The following is a 19,183-nucleotide window of genomic DNA, read 5'->3' as shown; positions in this document are numbered from 1 at the left end:
CGGCTTCTAATCACTTGTCACTCTCCATAGACTTACACAGTCTGTTGAGATTTAACATTTCCCATTTTTTTTTATTTTTTTTTTTAAATATATTTCAAATTTTCTGTAGCTCCCTTTTACTGTGGCTTATCTCAACACGAGACAGAGGCTAGAGATATTGTAAATTTTATGAGAAAGTGGTATCAGAGAGGATTTTATGGCCAAGTGCTTTACAGGTAATGACTCTAACGACTGATGCCAGTCTACACTCTCCATTGTGAGTTCGAAAACGCCCCTTGGGATTAGTATACTTATATAAGGAAACCGTCCAGTTGGCTGACGGAAGAACTGTATCTATTACAAAACTGGCGACTTTATACAGATAAGATTTTCACTTGATCTTTTACCAAAATTTGATTTTTTTTCAACCCGGTTGCCCAAGATTTTTAGCATAAGATAAACTTGAAAATCATTCTATGCATAAGTAATGTCAGGACTATAGGAATATTTTTATTATATTTGTCAAGGATGTTTATTACCAATTTTGAGTTTAGTAACAATTCGTTAGAAATATACTTTCGTAAAATTATCCATTCCTCTTCTTTAACTGCCTTTGTTTCGTACTAATGTAGACTGAATATAATTGTATTAAAATTGTGTTTGGTTTCAGATTGTTGATTTATTGCTATATCTACCAAACTAGAAATTCCGTTGAAACCGAATGAATTCAAATATCTTTGTCTGTAAGGGGCAACAAAGGAAATAAAACTTAATTTCTAATGAAGATCAAGGTCTATATAATAGATTAGTTTGTTCATTAAATAAAACTCTAGGTGAATATATGACAACTATAAAAAAGATCATAATATGTTGCATATTACCTTTGGTGATAGTGCTAGAGAAATAAAGCTGACCTTGTCAACCATCTCTTTTCATTTTCTATTTGATTTTCTATGTGAATTTCAACCATACAATTAATATTATATTGCACTTATGAATTAACTTCTTTAGAAAGCCGCATATTTCAAGTTCCAATCAGAATGTGTAAATATTTTACCCCCTTTAATGTCAGATACCGAAAACTGTTAAATCATTCTACGATAGTAAAGATCTTGATCCCGTTAGTTAAGTGTTATGCGTTTATTCTTGTCTTTGGATTAGTTCATTGGTTTATATTACTTTGTGTAAATATGTGTTTCGTAAAATAAGCCAGTATTATCTTTTATTATTAATCCAACTGAATGGTTATAAATCGGCCAAACGAACTTATATTTTTATGGAATATTTAGACTTGTGACTTTTAAATGAGTCTATCTTATTTAACTGCACTCTGGATATTAATACATGTATGTGTTATATTTTAAAACCTATTTGAGTTTGGAATGTTTTCTAGTATCTTACATTATCACGACTGCCTAAAAGGGTAGGTCAGTAAGTATTGTTTTAACGGTACGTTTTATCACGGAATATCACTTTATTAATCAGAATTGATTAGCCCTTTATGCCATGGAAAGATGTTACGTCAATCTGTTTTTGTTCTGTCGTTATATTCTACCGCAATACTTTATAAGGAATATAATAAAATGTGGTTTGGCCTTTCAGCTCACGTTTATAGTCAGTGTTGTATAATCATATTTTATAGCAATATTTTATAAGGTACAGAACAAAATGTTATGACCGCACACAGAAGTATTATCTTCAACATTCTAAGTTTTATAATCATTCATTTAAGTAGATTGATTGAAATAAAATATTATGATCCTATAAACACGTTTTATAAGTAAAACCCTTTGTTTGAAATTCAGTTGATAGATAAAACTTGAACCAGGCATGGATTATTCAGTGCAGTTTGGAATACAAACTATATTTTGGAATTAAGCAGGTTTGAAATGAATTTAACTGGTCTGATTAATGACATTTTAATATAACACATAGACACTGACGATTGTAAATTTGTCGTGTGATATGTATTAGGTATGTAAATTAGCAATCATATATACAATATAATTAAAATAAGTGTTACAATTCGATGAAAATCACATTTTACTTCCTGTTAAGTAACATAAAGGATATGTCAAGAAATGGGTATTTGATTTTAGAAGAAAAAAATGTCCTCTAGTTTCAATGAAAAACCTCATAACCAAAGTGAAACCAAAGAAGGAATACTTTTAGAAATAATTCAATACTTTTATTAAAGGCAGAGTAACAAGAGAGAATCCAGATAAGTCAAAAGAGTCAGAAAATTACGTTAAGATATAATACACGAGTGTGAGATTGTTTGGCTTATTCGAGGCAGCAAATATGCATCGCCTTTGTTACTATATTATATACTCTGCATATGAAATTCCGTATATAATACATCATATGTGGTCCATTGACGAGTGATTAAGGTCGCCGGCTTCGCTTCTAATCACTTGCCAATTTCAATTGTGAGTTCGAAAAATCGCCTTTGGATTAGGATACTTATATAAGGAAGCCATCCAGTTGATTGACGGAAGATCGGCGTTTCTATACCCAGGTGCTCGCCTTTTTTGCCTGAAATAATGCATGGAGGGGTACCTTGGATTTCTTTCATCATGAATATCTTGACAGTCGCAAAATGATCCATCGATGCGACGTAAAATCGAACAAAAACATCTTGAGTAAATGTTGCTTCAGTATATTAAAATATTTTCCTTATCACCTGGTGTATATAACCGAAATGTCAATACTGACAGTTGGGACAATTTAATTTGTTTAACTTTTACCTTGCTAAATTTCTGAAATGTACTTATCTATCATTCAATTTGGGCAGTACCATTTATTATTCGAAGGGGTGTTCACTGAAAATTGAATGACCGAATAGCGGACAATGCAGACCAAATTGAGCCTGTATGTCCGTGCAGACTGCTCGTGGTCTGCACTGGTCGCAAATGCATATTTACTCGCCGGCAGAAGGCTAAAGGTTTATGTCAGAACAGAGCTTCTCGTCCATGTACATGGCAACAGACAAATTAATTTCACAACAAATGCATGTGCATTACATTCGCCTGAAAAGTAAGTTTTGTATGTTGATAAATTAAGTAAGTTAAAGAACAACATTGTATCAAGAGTTTTACACATGTAATAAACTTATGGTTTCGTTAAACTTGTTGATGCATTTAAGGAAGGGAAAGTCGTCAGGAATTCAAGCAATATTTTTCTAACAAAAAGTATTGAATGATATAAAATAATCATAATTTACACATCAAAGCCAACTTTAGTCTCTTTTAGATGATACAGTTTTATAACACTTCGTAAAATATACGCTTTTCATTAATTAATCAATTTTAGAAGCTGCATTCTGGTATTTTCACATGCCGGAAAACTTCATATTACAACCTTGGTTAATGACTTTTGTGTTATACACCAGTGAAAAGAACTATATCTTTTACACGAATGGCGACTTTATACAATAGTTGGTTTTATCAAAATTTAATTTTTTTCAACCTGGTTGACCAAGTTAAAGTTTTAGCATTAGATAAAGGATTTGAAAATCATTCTTTGCATAAGTAATGTCAGGACTATAGGAATAATTTTATTAGATTTGTCAAGGATTTTCTTTACCAGTTATGAGTTAAGTAACAATTCGTTAGAAATATACTTTCATAAAATTATCCATACCTCTTCTTTAACTGGCTTGGTTTCGCTCTAATATATACTGAATATAATTGTATTAAAATTGTGTTTTGTTTCAGATTGTTGATTTATCTCTATATCTACCAAACTAGAAACTCCGTTGAAACCAAATGAATTAAAATATCTTATCTAAAGGGGTAACAAAGACAATAAAACATAATTTCTAATTGAATTAAAGGTCTATGTAATAGATTAGTTTGTTCCTTAAATAAAACTCTACGTGAATATATGACAACTACAAAAAAGGTCATAATAAATTGCATATTACCTTTGATGATAGTGCTAGAGAAATAACGCTGACCTTATCAACCATCTCCATCGAATCATTTTTGGTTTTCATTTTTTATTTCATTTTTTATTGTTGTGAATTTCAACCATACAATTAATATTATATTGCACTTATGAATTAACTTCCTTAGAAAGCCGCATATTTCATGTTTCAATCAGAAAATGTAAATATTTTACCCCCTTTAATGTCAGATAACGAAAAATGTTACATCATTCTACGATAGTAAAGATAAAGTGCGGTAGCTTGATCCCGTTATTTTAGTGAAATGCGTTTATTCGTGTAACTTAGTTCATTGGTTTTCTTTGTGTAAATATGTGTTTTGTAAAATAAGCCAATATTATCTTTTATTATTAATCCAACTGAATGATTATAAATCGGCTAAACGGACTTATGTTTTTATGGAATATTTAGACTTGTGACTTTTAAATGAGTGTATTTTATTTAACTGAACTCTGGATATTAATACATGTATGTGTTATATTTTAAAACCTGTTTGAGTTACATTATCACGACTGCCTTAAAAGGGTAGGTCAATAAATATTGTTTTAATTGTAACGCCAGTTCGGTATATTTTATCAAGGGATATCACTTCATTATCAAAAATTGATTTGTCCTTATGTCATGGAAAGCTGTTATGTCAAACGGTTTTTGTTTTGTCGTTATATTCTACCGCAATACTTTATAAGGAATGTAATAAAATATGGTTTGGCCTTTCAGCTCACATTGTACAGTCAGTGTTGTATAATCATATTCTAAAGCAGTATTTTATAAGGCACAGAACAAAATGTTATGACCGTACACAGAAGTATTATCTTCAACATTCGAAGTGTTATAAATATTCATTTAAGTAGATTGATTGAAATAAAATATTATGATCCTATAAACACCTTTAATAAGTAAAACCCTTTGTTTGAAATTCAATTGATAGATAAAACTTGAACCAGGCATGGATTATTCAGTGCAGTTTGGAATACACACTATATTTTGGAATTAAGCAGGTTTGAAATGAATTTAACTGGTCTGATTAATGACATTTTAATATAACTGGTCTGATTAATGACATTTTAATATAACACATAGACACTGACGATTGTAAATCTGTCGTGTAGCGGGTTATTTCTGCGGTCAAAATATTCTGCGTTTTGGCCCCAAATAATGTGAAACAAATTTCTGCGTGTTTAATTTCTGCGTTTTCACTTAAAAGGAAGAGAATTTTTTGCGTTTTCGATGCCAAGGGGGAGATAATTCCTCGCATGATCGGACGTTGTGAGAATGATAGCGTATGAAAACAATAAACTAAATTACTGGTAACTGCTGTAATGTAATTTGCATTTAATGAATACATTGTAGGATATAATAACTTGCGAAATGAAAAATTATAAGTCCAATAACAATAAATGATTGCACAAACAACAACTGCAAACTACGGTAAATATATAACGGGTAAACTTATATAAAGGTTACTAAAGTATACCTAGTTTGGAAGATCGCCACAAGAGATTAATCAGAACAACACAAGTGAAATTCACTCAGTTTATTTCATTCACAAAAGAATGTTTTCTGAGGGATTAACAGTTAGGACTTTGATTGACCATCACACCTAATTATCATGATTATACCATTATCGGTAATTATTAGATGGCGACGGTAATTTTCAATAATTAGACCAGGCCATTGTGAACTTTGGATTACCTCGGGTAACATAGCGTGAAACAACGTTGATAAAAAAATACAGATTTTTTCCGTTTTAAATTTTTGCTGGATGAATATTCTGCTGGAAATATTTTTGCGATTCTATCGAGAGACCGCAGAAACGCAGAAATATTCCCCCCGCAGAAATAACCCGCTATACGGTACTCTGCATATGAAATTCCATATATAATACACCATTTGTGGTCCATTGACGAGTGATTAAGGTCGCCGGCTTCGCTTCTAATCACTTGCCAATCTCCATTGTGAGTTCGACAAATCGGCTTCGGATTAGAATACTTATATAAGGAAGCCATCTAGTTGGTTGGCGGAAGATCGGTAGGTTCTACCCAGGTGCTCACCTTTTTGCCTGAAATAATGCATGGAGGGATACCTTGGGTTTTATTTCATCATGAATATCTTGGCAGTCGCAAAATGGCCCATCGATGCGACGTAAAATCGAATAAAACTATCTTGATTTCATACATACATTAATACGCAGATTGTTCCCTAGTCAATGTTGCTTCAGTATATTAAAATATTTTCCTTATCACCTGACGTATATACATTGTAACCGAAATGTCAATACTGACAGTTGGGACAATTTAATTTGTTTAACTTTCACCTTGCTAGATTTCTGAAATGGACTTGTCTATCATTCAATTTGGGCAGTACCATTTATTATACGAAGGGGTGTTCACTGAAAATTGAATGACTGAATAGCGGACAGTGCAGGCCAAATTGAGCCTGTATGTCCGTGCAGACTGCTCGTGGTCTGCACTGGTCGCAAAGACATATTTACTCGCCGGCAGGAATATCAGGACTATAGGAACAATTTTATTACATTTGTCAAGGATTTTCATTACCAGTTATGAGTTTAGTAACAATTCGTTAGAAATATACTTTCATAAAATTATCCATACCCCTTCTTTAACTGCCTTGGTTTCGCACTAATATTAAACAGTATTAAAACTGTGTTTTGTTTCAGATTGTTGATTTATCTCTATATCTACCAAACTAGAAACTCCGTTAAAACCAAATGAATTCAAATATCGTTGTCCTTACAGGGGTAACAAAGACAATAACAGATAATTTCTAATTGAATTCAAGGTCTGTGTAATAGATTAGTTTGTTCCTTAAATAAAACTCTAGGTGAATATATGACAACTACAAAAAAGTTCATTAGAAGTTGCTAATTACGTTTGATGATAGTGCTAGCGAAATAACGCTGACCTTATCAACCATCTCCATCGAATCATTTTTGGTTTTCATTTTTTTTTCTTTTTTTTTTTTTTTTTGCGAATTTCAACCATACAATTAATATTATATTGCACTTATGAATTAACTTCCTTAGAAAGCCGCATATTTCATGTTTCAATCAGAAAGTGTAAATATTTTACCCCCTTTAATGTCAGATACCGAAACATGTTATACATCATTCTACGATAGTAAAGATAAAGTGCGGTAGCTTGATCCCGTTAGTTTAGTGTTATGCGTTTATTCTTGTCTTTAAATTAGTTCATTGGTTTATATTACTTTGTGTAAAATATACGCTTTTCATGAATTGGTTAATGCATAACCGAAAGGACTATATCTATTACACAAATGGCGACTTTACACATATCCTTAGGACACCGAGCACATTTTTATGCAATCTTGCCAGGCATATGTATGTTTTTGACAACACAGAAAATGACATAACTCGACCTTCAACTATTTCCAGAAGTAAAGAAAATGAACGTAGACATGCTAAACTTGAAAACGAAAGTCGCCTTTGCATTGTTCGATAGTCAGGGGTCACGCGCAGGGGTCACCCCGTCAAAATATAAGCGCGTGGGCTTCTTTTTTTTTACTAATGGGATGGGGAGTCAATTTTAACGTTTTGAAAATACCTGGGCTATAACACGACATATCAGCTTTTCATCTACGATAACATATTTGAACTCGGAATACACACGAATCCCACAGGGGTCCGTAACGGAGCAAGGGTACATAGAGATTTTGGAACTTCGTAAAAATCGCTCAAAGTTGTCTGAAAGTGTCAGTATATGCCTTGAATGTAAGATATTTCCATATTTCAGAGCTGCAGAACTAGACATTTCAGAAATATTTTCAGAATGAATTTCGTATTACAAATGTTGATTCTACAAAAGCGTAAAAGGGCCATAACTTTATATATATTATTCCGCAATACTTTTTAAGGGAATATTATATTTTACTTATGCATTAACCTCTCCAGAAAGCTGCATATTTTATGTTCCAATCAGAAAGTGTAAATATTTGAGCACTTTAATGTCAGATAGTGAAACATGTAACTGTACAACACTCTACGATAGTAAAGATAAAGCGCGGTAGTTGTGTCTCTGTAAGTTAAGTGTTCCTGGTTTATTCTTGTCTTTGGATTTATTCTTTGGTTTATATTACTTTGTGTAAATATGTGTTTTGTAAAATAAGCCAATATGTATAGTTATAATTGTGACACCAGTTTAGTAGATTACGGATTAATATGTGATTTGTTCTTTATGCCATTGAAAGCTGTTACGTCAAACAGTTTTTGTTCTGACGTTATATTCTTCCGCAATACTTTATAAGGAAAATAAAACAAAATGTGGTCTGGCCTTTCTGCTTACATTGTACAGTCAGTGTTGTATTATTATATTTTGTAGCAGTATTTTATAAGGCACAGAACAAAATGTTATGACCGCAAACAGGAGTATTATCTTCAATATGCCAAGTGTTATTCGTTTAAGTAGATCTATCGAAATAAAATATTATGATCCTATAAACACCTTTTATAAGCAAAATCTTTTGTTTGAAATTAAGTTGATAGATTAAAGTTTAACCAAACTTGGATTATTCAGTGCAATTTGGAATACAAACTTTATTTTGGAATTAAGCAGGTTTGACATGAATTTAACTGGTCTGATTAATGACATTTTAATATAACACATAGACACCGACGATTGTAAATCTGCCGTATGATATGTATTAGTTATGTAAATTAGCAATCATATACACAGTATAATAAAAAATAAGTGTTACAATTTGGTGAAAGTCACATTTTTACTTCCTAATAAGTAACATGAAGAATATGTCAGCAAACGGGAATTGATATATCTGAAGGGCATAATGTCTTTCAATTTCAATAGAAAAAACACTCTGAACGAACTGGCAGTTGAACCAAAACAGATAACTCTCAAAACGCTTAAGCCAGTCATATAAGCTTATGGTTTAGAAGAATTATTGTCAATACCTAGCCACTTGATACATGTACTGTTAGTTAATGCATCCACGTCCACAGAAAACTGAACTTATCTTTTACGTCAGTGGAATGTTATGGGGGTTACGTGGAAATATTGAATTTGCGAACATGGTAAATGATGCGTGTATTTTTTAAAATTCCTTGAAGACAGACACGAAACGTGTAAACTCCTCAGCTCAGTTAATTTCTTGATATAATAAATGTCAATACAGCTTGCAATAAGATAAGCTAATTTTATTGATGACAAATAATAGTGCTTATTGTTCAAGCAAAGATGGCTGTCGACGGGTACAATTGCTAGCATGTCTAAATGTGTTACACAAAATATTCACGTACACTGAAAGTGATTTAAAAGGTTATATACAGTGTAATGTTGATGTATTTTCTGAGAACCCGGTCTGCTTTAAGACTCCAAGAATATACTGCAGTTTCAGATATACCTTGGTGTAAGGCATAAAGTACATATACCGCATGCTCATTAGCAACCTAGTAAGAGATTTTAAATAAAATCTTTTAAGTTTACCGAGTTTATGGGCTCATGTCAGACAAAGTATGTGATTTATATATTGGTATTCCACAAATTTAATAACCGTTTGTGTGTACATGTAGCAGAATATAGTTTTGTGACAATGTGTATTTCTTATCAGTGATATATAGTGATAAATCGTATTATTTATTACATGTTTACAGTGCATATTGAGATATAATGTTCAGTGAAATGTAATCTGCTAATTTCACACTGTCTCTGGTTGCACGGGTCAACTATGTTGGTGTTTAATGGGTGAAAAATATTTCGACGGTAGAGATCAAAAACATAATACAAATTTCATTACTTGTGATGACCAGTCTTAATCAAACAGCCTGCTATTACTTCAGACGGATCTTCTAATTGACTGATTTATTTAATCTGTGTATTTCACTTTAATAAATACGTCAAGTGTAGTGGTTGTAAATTGCCTCCGTAGTTTAAGATACACTACTTTCTTGTTATATGCTCTATTAATACTCCGTATGTAAACACTTTTAAAAGTGTAAAAGGTAAAATGATGTAGGTTTTTTTTTCTATTAGGTATGAATACATCAAGTTGCGTATTTAATTCTCAAAAAAAAAAATGTGCAAAATTTTAAGCTACAATTACAGATATGAATTAGCTAACAAAATTAATGGCATTCGAAAATCGGCTACTAATATTTAAAAATACCGAAAATACGTTACATTACGTTACATGTAGTAAACATAATACGCGGATTTTTTTATATTGCACGTTTTAGTGTTGTGAGGTATTTCTATTGCCTTTAATTCCGCTGTTTATATAACTGATTTTAATAAACATGGGTTGTGTAAATCAAGCCAATATTTGTCATTACTGGGACATAATCGTTATCAACCCACTAGGAGAATGTATGCTTTTATCGAAAATAATGTAATTGGCAAGGTTTCGATGTAATGTTGAAAATGCATTCAGTGAAAGTGGGCAAGGTTTTGATGTATGTTGAAAGTTCATTCAATGTAAGTGGGCAAGGTTTCGATGTAATGTTGAAAATACATTCAATTGTAGGTGGGCAAGGTTTCGGTGAAATGTTGAAAATACATTCAGTGAAAGTGGGCAAGGTTTCGATGTAATGTTGAAAATACATTCAATTGTAGGTGGGTAAGGTTTCGGTGAAATGTTGAAAATACATTCAGTGAAAGTGGGCAAGGTTTCGATGTAATGTTGAAAATACATTCAATTGTAGGTGGGCAAGGTTTCGGTGAAATGTTGAAAATATAATCAATGTAAGTGGGCAAGGTTTCGATGTAATGTTGAAAATACATTCAGTGAAAGTGGGCAAGGTTTCGATGTAATGTTGAAAATACATTCAATTGTAGGTGGGCAAGGTTTCGGTGAAATGTTGAAAATACATTCAGTGAAAGTGGGCAAGGTTTCGATGTAATGTTGAAAATACATTCAATTGTAGGTGGGCAAGGTTTCGGTGAAATGTTGAAAATATAATCAATGTAAGCGGGCAAGGTTTCGATGTAATGTTGAAAATACATTCAGTGAAAGTGGGCAAGGTTTCGATGTAATGTTGAAAATACATTCAATTGTAGGTGGGCAAGGTTTCGGTGAAATGTTGAAAATACATTCAGTGAAAGTGGGCAAGGTTTCGATGTAATGTTGAAAATACATTCAATTGTAGGTGGGCAAGGTTTCGGTGAAATGTTGAAAATATAATCAATGTAAGCGGGCAAGGTTTCGATGTAATGTTGAAAATACATTCAATGTAAGCGGGCAAGGTTCGCGATAAAATGTTAAAAAATTATTCTTCGATTAATATGGATGTAAAAAAAACGATGCAAAGTGTAAACAATGTCGTCTCCAAAAAGTTGACTGTGCTTGTTTTACTTGATTACTTAGTAATTCTCTGAGGCATTGATAACATTACATGCATTTAAATATTTCTTTTAACTTACGGAAGTTTCTGAGAATAGAAAAAACAACTGGCTTCCTGGATAAAATTATATTAATACGGCCTCTTGTAAAATTGGTTTGATACAAAAATGAATAGTTTGTCGTCAATGCACTTGGTGTGTTTGTCTAAAAGAGCATTTATTTTGGATTAAGTACTTGCATTGCATCTTTCAAAATAGTTTAAATACTTGATTTAAATACGTGGATTGATGCAGTTTAGTTAGATAAAACGAAAGATAATAGTACTGTCGTTTTATAGGCTCACCGCTGATCAAAGGGGTATTTGAATTATCTCCACTTCTGCAGGTGTAATATTTGTTTATTCAGTAAACCGTCATTATATATTTTATTCAGTTGTCATTTTAAATAGGCCACACTTTCCGTGTTCAAATATTTGTAAAACTAAAACTAATTATGTTTTCATTGCCCAAGTACAGTCATCGTAGAAACTTTTTATAATGAAGTATTTGATTAACAGCAAAGAAAAGTTGTTTTCAAGTGAAACGCTTTTCATCAAAACTAAATTTAAATAAATTTTGTAAATGTAGATTTTGCAACATTTGACAGCGTGTCTCAGTTTGTTTAATAAGTTAAGTTGCTTTCATGTAGGTAAGACAAACAGATATTAATCAGAACTGGCTAAATTGAAATCGAGTCTAATATGAAATGGTTTCTTGTTTGATTTCGAAATAGAACTACGAAATCTTGATTTGCAAAAGTTACTTATCAAAAAGTTGTTCCTAGTACGTTTGTAAAGATATTATGGTCGACGTCCGGGATGATTAGAGAGTATTCCATGTTATTTAAGAATTGTCCTATACATAGTTTCATTTTAGAATTGTCAGCATTTATATATTTATGAGACTAAATAATTTTGTCATGAATTTCAGATTATTTCTTGCAGCCTTGATGAAATTGTATCCATTTGTGTCTAATTTTAGAAACGTTTATGTGTTAAAGTATCACATTATATCTTAAGGATGTTCATGATCTTCCTTATACGTGACTAAATGTATGTTTTACACCATAGACATACAATGATTTTAAAATCGTGCAACATTTTTATTTGGGCGAACACTGTGACACTCTATGTTAGTGGTAAATGAATATATTAATGTGGTTTTCGCCGTTATTTCCAAAGGTATATGTGACCTGTGAATCTGAGAGGTCAAATAGCACCGAAAATAAACATCGGGGTTATATCTGTGACAAAAATGAAGTAACAAACACATTTTTGGGAACGGCGAATTAGGAGGCAGTAAACAGTTTTCAGCTGTTAGTGTCGAATTGGCCGGGGTGAAATTTACGAATAAGAGGCAATTTACGGAATGAAGTGCATATTTGAACTTCTAAATAATAATAATTGCTAGAATTGAAGTTTCAGCGGCTAGAATTGAGTTTCACTTATTTAAAGAAAATCAGTTGGGTAGCCTTGATCTTGATAGTATGACGTAATGACTTGCAGGAGCGTATACATGCTTCCTCTGAGCTAGCTTAAAGTGGGGTTGTCATTTTAGCAGGGGCCTCAGGAAAAGTGTAATAGTGAAAAAACGGTACGGATGGCCCATATATTTCAGCTTATTTTCAGATTTTACAGTGTTACTGGAGTATGGAACAGTGTAGCAATTGGGGCTATCATTTTCAGGGAATTTTCTGCAGCGACTGAAAAATTGGCAAATTTAGCTTTTTTCGTCATCAGTTTCCGCGACCGGGAGAGCACAAAATTCAGGTCTTGTAAACAGAAAACTAGATATTAGAGATGTATTGCAGGTGGTTTGTAACGATAGACATACAGTGATGTTAATGTTGCAATATCTTTATTTCAGGTGTGTGGTTACAGACTTTTGTGTGAGGTTTTGAAAGTTAGGTAGGCGACTCTAGGCCGAGAAGCTCAGAAAACTGTTTACTGCCTCCTTAATTAAGAGCAAATCTTGAAAATTTGTAAGTTCTTCCATGTGCATTTATTTGATGTCTTAGAGGTTTTTCAGTACGATTTGTGAAGGAATATGAGTTTTAAAGTTAATTTTGAAGCAAAATGAGAGTTTTTAAGAGCAAGAACTAAGGGGAGATAACCGCGATTCAGACATGAAAGTCAGTTTTACAGTGTTTTCCGAGCCGATATAATGAAAGATATATCTGTTGTGACACCATTTTACTTAGACATATGCTTACTGTGACATTAAAAGTCGTCAAATAAGGCATTCACATGCAAATTCATTGATTTCTATTAATTCAGTAAGCTTTTCAACAGCAAAATAGCGGCTCGGGCTGTGGAACAGACCTCGGGGGTACTTTCGGCAGTATGTCCTCTGAATCAGTGTTTCGTTGTTCGTTTCAGTTTAGAATTTATGTACATATTGCATATAACATAGACTCCAGTCACAGCACACAAAGTTTAGAGAATAGACATCTTTTTCCCTGAAATAGATGGGTTTTGAAAGGTTTGTCTCAAAAGTAACGTTTTTCACATATTTCATCACTCACGGAAGGTGATCATTATCAAACTGAGGTCTTAACATAGACTCGTGGTCTGATGCAGTCAGTTCTATGGGTTGAAAATCATGTACATCATAGCTAAATATCACAGTGCAGATAATTATCTTCAAATAGACACCATTTAGTGTCTTGGAATAGACAAATTAGCATGTAGTGGTATATTTTGTGAAACGTTAAGACGGTGACATATGGTGCTCATGCATGTGCTTGTAGCTTCCTGGAGCAGGTCCAGCACAGTACCAGTGACTTAAAATTGCTATAATATTCAGCCAGCTTGGCAGCTGAACATATCTAGATACTAAAAACATGGTTGAGACCTCATTTTTGTATGCAATGGGCCTTAAATGAAACTATAATGTTACTAGTTAATTTCGGTACGCGTTCCTGGTAGAATTTTTGCAAACATGATGTACTCCAGTTGTCAAAATTTTCAACAGCATATGTTGGATATGTATGAAATTGGGTTTCTTTTGGTCAGAATTGATTAAATTACAAAATAAACAGCAAATGTCATACTATTGGGGTCACTTTTGTCTCCCTTAAGGAGGCAGTAAACAGTTTTCAGCTGTTAGTGTCGAATTGGCCGGGGTGAAATTTACGAATAAGAGGCAATTTACGGAATGAAGTGCATATTTGAACTTCTAAATAATAATAATTGCTAGAATTGAAGTTTCAGCGGCTAGAATTGAGTTTCACTTATTTAAAGAAAATCAGTTGGGTAGCCTTGATCTTGATAGTATGACGTAATGACTTGCAGGAGCGTATACATGCTTCCTCTGAGCTAGCTTAAAGTGGGGTTGTCATTTTAGCAGGGGCCTCAGGAAAAGTGTAATAGTGAAAAAACGGTACGGATGGCCCATATATTTCAGCTTATTTTCAGATTTTACAGTGTTACTGGAGTATGGAACAGTGTAGCAATTGGGGCTATCATTTTCAGGGAATTTTCTGCAGCGACTGAAAAATTGGCAAATTTAGCTTTTTTCGTCATCAGTTTCCGCGACCGGGAGAGCACAAAATTCAGGTCTTGTAAACAGAAAACTAGATATTAGAGATGTATTGCAGGTGGTTTGTAACGATAGACATACAGTGATGTTAATGTTGCAATATCTTTATTTCAGGTGTGTGGTTACAGACTTTTGTGTGAGGTTTTGAAAGTTAGGTAGGCGACTCTAGGCCGAGAAGCTCAGAAAACTGTTTACTGCCTCCTTATTGAAAACCCGGATGTTGACAAAATGTAGTCACAAATGTTTTAAACTCCTGGCAAACGCTTAACGCCGGTGTCCGAATTTCCTTTAGGAAAACTTACGTTTAATAATCTTGATCAAAGTATATCAAACGCTAAACCTAAACTTTTACACAATATTAAGATTCCCTCTTATTCAGTCTATTATTTGCATTGAAAGACACCCCGGTGGCATCCACGGTTAAATGGACTATCAGATTAAATTGTGCAACATAAAGATAACATGGGTTAAGACGTTTAAGTTTATTTGCTTGACCATTTAAACATATTTTAACTGCCAGTGAAACAAGACTTAAATTTTGAAGTTACTACCGTTGTTTATGCACTGGAGTAATTAAGCTTTCTGGGGTTTTTTTTTTTGTTTACATAAGGTGTGTGTTAAAACTTTGTAAATTTGTAAATATCATTCATCATTTTAATTGTAAATATTTTTATGCGAAATTATAATCGATTTCGCGGGGCGTCTTAGTGAATTTGTCACTGTAGATGAACGGATAACTATCACATTGATCGTAAGGTTGAATAATCTGGCAAAAAAATATAGATAGAAAAATGAGCATTTTACAGCTTGTAGGCCTATAAATGTTTTGCACATGGTGACGATGTCTTATGCAAAAACTAAACAACTTGAATACGAAATATCAAAATATGAATTAAAATTGCAGTAAAAGGACTTCTTACGTTTTATAACTTATACATCGTGTTTATTCAGGTAGTGTTGGACATTAATTTTGTTTTCAGAGCACGGCGCATTTGAAGAAAAACGAAGAATTGCTATGAAGGCCTGTTAAAGAAACGTTCATGTGACTAAGGACTCTCGGAGGACATTTGGCAAGATGAAGGTGGACGGGAAAGTAGCACTGATTACTGGAGGTGCCTCAGGAATGGGAAAAGGATTTGCAGAGACCCTAGTAGCTGCTGGGGCAAAGGTAGGTATTTTATTGATCTGTATTTATCTAAAAAATACTTTGATTCTCCTTTGATATATACAAAGTGCGCATTGGAAATCCTTGCTATAGTGGCTGTATGTGCCATTCCGTTCTGTCGCAGGAACGTTCGGCGGGGCGACGATTGTCGTGACGCCATAACGACATTCGGCGGGGTGACGTTCGGCGGGGCGCCATACGACGTTTGTCGTTGTGTCGCTGCGACAAAACGAAATAACGAAGTGGCACAAATCAGCCACCATAGATGGTAGCTAAATTTACAACACCATCATAAATAGAGAGAGAGAGAGAGAGAAAGAGAGAGAGAGAGAGAGAGAAACATTTTGATATCAAGGTCATTTGTAGATACTTGAACAGCTTTTCACTTAAGTGTAGTCTTAAATATACCAGTCCATTATATGAGCCGCGCCATGAGAAATCCAACATAGTGCGTTTGCGACCAGCATGGATCCAGACCAGCCTGCGCATCCGCACAGTCTGGTCAAGATCCATGTTGTTCTCTAATGGTTTCTCTAATTACAAAAGGCTTTGAAAGCGAACAGCATGGAACCTGACCAGACTGCGCGGATGCGCAGGCTGGTCTGGATGCATGCTGGTCGCAAACGCACTATGTTGGTTTTCTCATGGCACGGCTCATATAACTTTAAATTGTATTAATCATACTTAAATTTTCTCAACTTCTTTGTTGTTTTTTTCCCCAGGTTTTATTCAAGATGAATAATAAAACAAAATATTAATATCATGTATACAATATTATCATAATTTCTCTGTCTATCATACAGTAACAGTAAATTCAAAGAGATGAAAATTACGTTATTCTTCATAGTTTAAAAGTTTTCTTTTTGTTACGGTTAAATTCTTGCATAACACATTTTATTTTGACATGTAGGTGTGTGTGGTGGATTTCAACAGTCAATGTGGAGAGGCCACAGTGAATGAACTCAATACAAAACACGGAGATGGTAAAGCTATATTCTGTAAATGTGACGTCACATCTCAGACAGAGTTTGAAGGTATTTCATGTCATCTAAAGACATTACTTCTATAACATTCTGAGTTTCAATTACCCTTTATGTTTTGAAAAAAAACACAAGAATAAATATTATGCCACAATGTAACTGACAGATGCAGCTGATTGTCAACGATTGAGTTAAAAAGATCGATCTTACGACGTTTTGACCATGAATAATTATACAAAAAGGAAACAAACAAAAAACAAAACACCTGCTGATTTTGCTTCAAAATTCAGAATAGTGTATTTATAACTTCAATGTTTTCTTTATTTTCGTCATTTTCTTTTCATTTAATTATTGTTGGAATGCCATTATATACTTTAGAAAATGTCTTAGCATTTTAACACCTGCTTCCGGATACCGCAATACAAGTATACCAATACCAATACCAAAAAACTTTATAATATAAAACATCTTACAATATTTATAGTAACATATATACCAGCTTTCTTTGCAAAATATGGCCTGGTTTGTTTCATTTAATAAGTCATTTGTCACCCATTTCTGATTACCACTTAAAGTGGTTAGTACGGGTCAATACTGAACACTGATTAGGCCAACTGGCCGCCGCGAATAACTAAATTTCTATTAAAAAGACAACAAACAAACACGCAAGTCATAGTTTTACTTGAATTTCAAGAAGAATTGAGCCGTGCCATGAGAAAACCAACATAGTGGGTTTGCGACCAGCATGGATCCAGAACAGCCTGCGCATCCGCGCAGTCTGGTCAGGATCCATGCTGTTCGCTAACAGTGTCTCCAATTCCAATAGGCTTTAAAAGCGAACAGCATGGATCCTGACCGGACTGCACGGATGCGCAGGCTGGTCTGGATCCATGCTGGTCGCAAACCCACTATGTTGGTTTTCTCATGGCGCGGCTCAATTAATTAAAATACAAGTATGCTAAACAAAAGAAACATTTCGACGTAACTAAAGCATGCTATGCCGTACTATTCACCGTACAATTAATTAATAAAGATACTGAAAGGCAGAAAGTTCTTCTTCATAGTGATTCTGTCTAAGATCAGCAAGAAATTGCTTTGGATTATTTTAAAATGTGCAGTTAATTGAGTACTTGTGAAAACCTATTTAAACTCGAGATAATAATAAATTGATTTTGGCATTTCTGATGGAAATAACGTTCGCTTTACCTTGTGTTTGCCAGTATGTATCCACATAAAAATGCTTTCAGACCTTTTCCTGGGCGACTTCCTTAATCATAATTTTGGAAATGTGGCCTATAATACGGACTGTGCTGAGAAATAAACTTTATAGCTGATACCGTATCGCGGTTGTTGATGAGGCAGACATACCATTATGACTTTTTAAAAAATTATTTTATACTTCTGTTTAGACAACTGTCGCCAGTATATTATATAATTTAATTAAATATAAAGGTTTTTAGATAAAAATACATGTCTTGTAGTTAAAATCAAGCCAGTGCCCATAAACCTTTTACCAGTCTAATACATTTCCTGTTGATGGAATGTTAGGATAAAATATTTACAAAGTTGTCTTCTATGTAAAGCGCATTTGAACGCGTTTATCATGAAAAAGGCGCTACATAAATCTTGTAAAATAATAAATTAAATATAAATGTACTTTTTACTAGAATAGAACTCTTATTCATGCGCAGTTTTAGACCTTTACGATAAAGCAATGTACCTATATATTCAATTTAGTATTCAAACGCTGAAATACAGAACTATTACGTTCATACTTTTGAAAAACTGCATCAGTTTATTTGCAGTTTTATATTAAAATTTCTTTACGGATACAATTACATCTTAAGAGTTTTTATTAATGTTTTCATATGATAATTATATTTCTGAAAATGTTATACCGTAACATTGGTATTAAGATTACGTTTTAACTTTTGTGTATGTGCGCGAATGTTTGTACAAAAGGGGCATAAAATACGAACTGATTTTTTTTTTTGCATGAAACTGCGCAGCAGAAGAATAACATGATGTTATAAATTAACCAGCCGATATATATTTTTTTCAGAAGCATTCAAACGGACGAAAGAAGTATTTGGCGGGATTGATATAGTTGTAAATAACGCGGGTATTGGGGGAGAATCAGACGACAAGTGGGAGAGAGTCGTTGACGTCAACATGGTAACAATTTCGCTTCATTAAATACTTAAGTTTG

The 19,183-nt window shown here is 33.4% G+C and overlaps 1 protein-coding gene across 11 annotated transcripts in view; it reads left to right on the top strand.

The window, feature by feature from the left end:
* LOC123550579 (15-hydroxyprostaglandin dehydrogenase [NAD(+)]-like) overlaps positions 1-19,183 on the top strand; it is an 85,123-nt gene that overhangs the window by 40,086 nt on the left and 25,854 nt on the right. For 9 of the 11 annotated variants that reach the window (XM_053545525.1, XM_053545513.1, XM_053545522.1 and 6 more), the window contains exons 2-4: positions 15,810-15,997; positions 16,905-17,028; positions 19,037-19,149. In XM_053545525.1, coding sequence (XP_053401500.1) covers positions 15,905-15,997; positions 16,905-17,028; positions 19,037-19,149 — 330 coding nt within the window. In that variant the 5' untranslated portion in view covers positions 15,810-15,904. Of the gene's footprint in view, positions 1-4,425; positions 4,451-8,330; positions 8,515-15,809; positions 15,998-16,904; positions 17,029-19,036; positions 19,150-19,183 lie in introns of those variants that run through there. The other 2 variants (XM_053545519.1, XM_053545518.1) reach the window with 2 other exon arrangements.

This window comes from Mercenaria mercenaria, chromosome 6 (genome assembly GCF_021730395.1).
Source record: "Mercenaria mercenaria strain notata chromosome 6, MADL_Memer_1, whole genome shotgun sequence".
NCBI classification, from domain to species: domain Eukaryota; kingdom Metazoa; phylum Mollusca; class Bivalvia; order Venerida; family Veneridae; genus Mercenaria; species Mercenaria mercenaria.
This window is presented reverse-complemented; position numbering and strand designations above follow the sequence as displayed.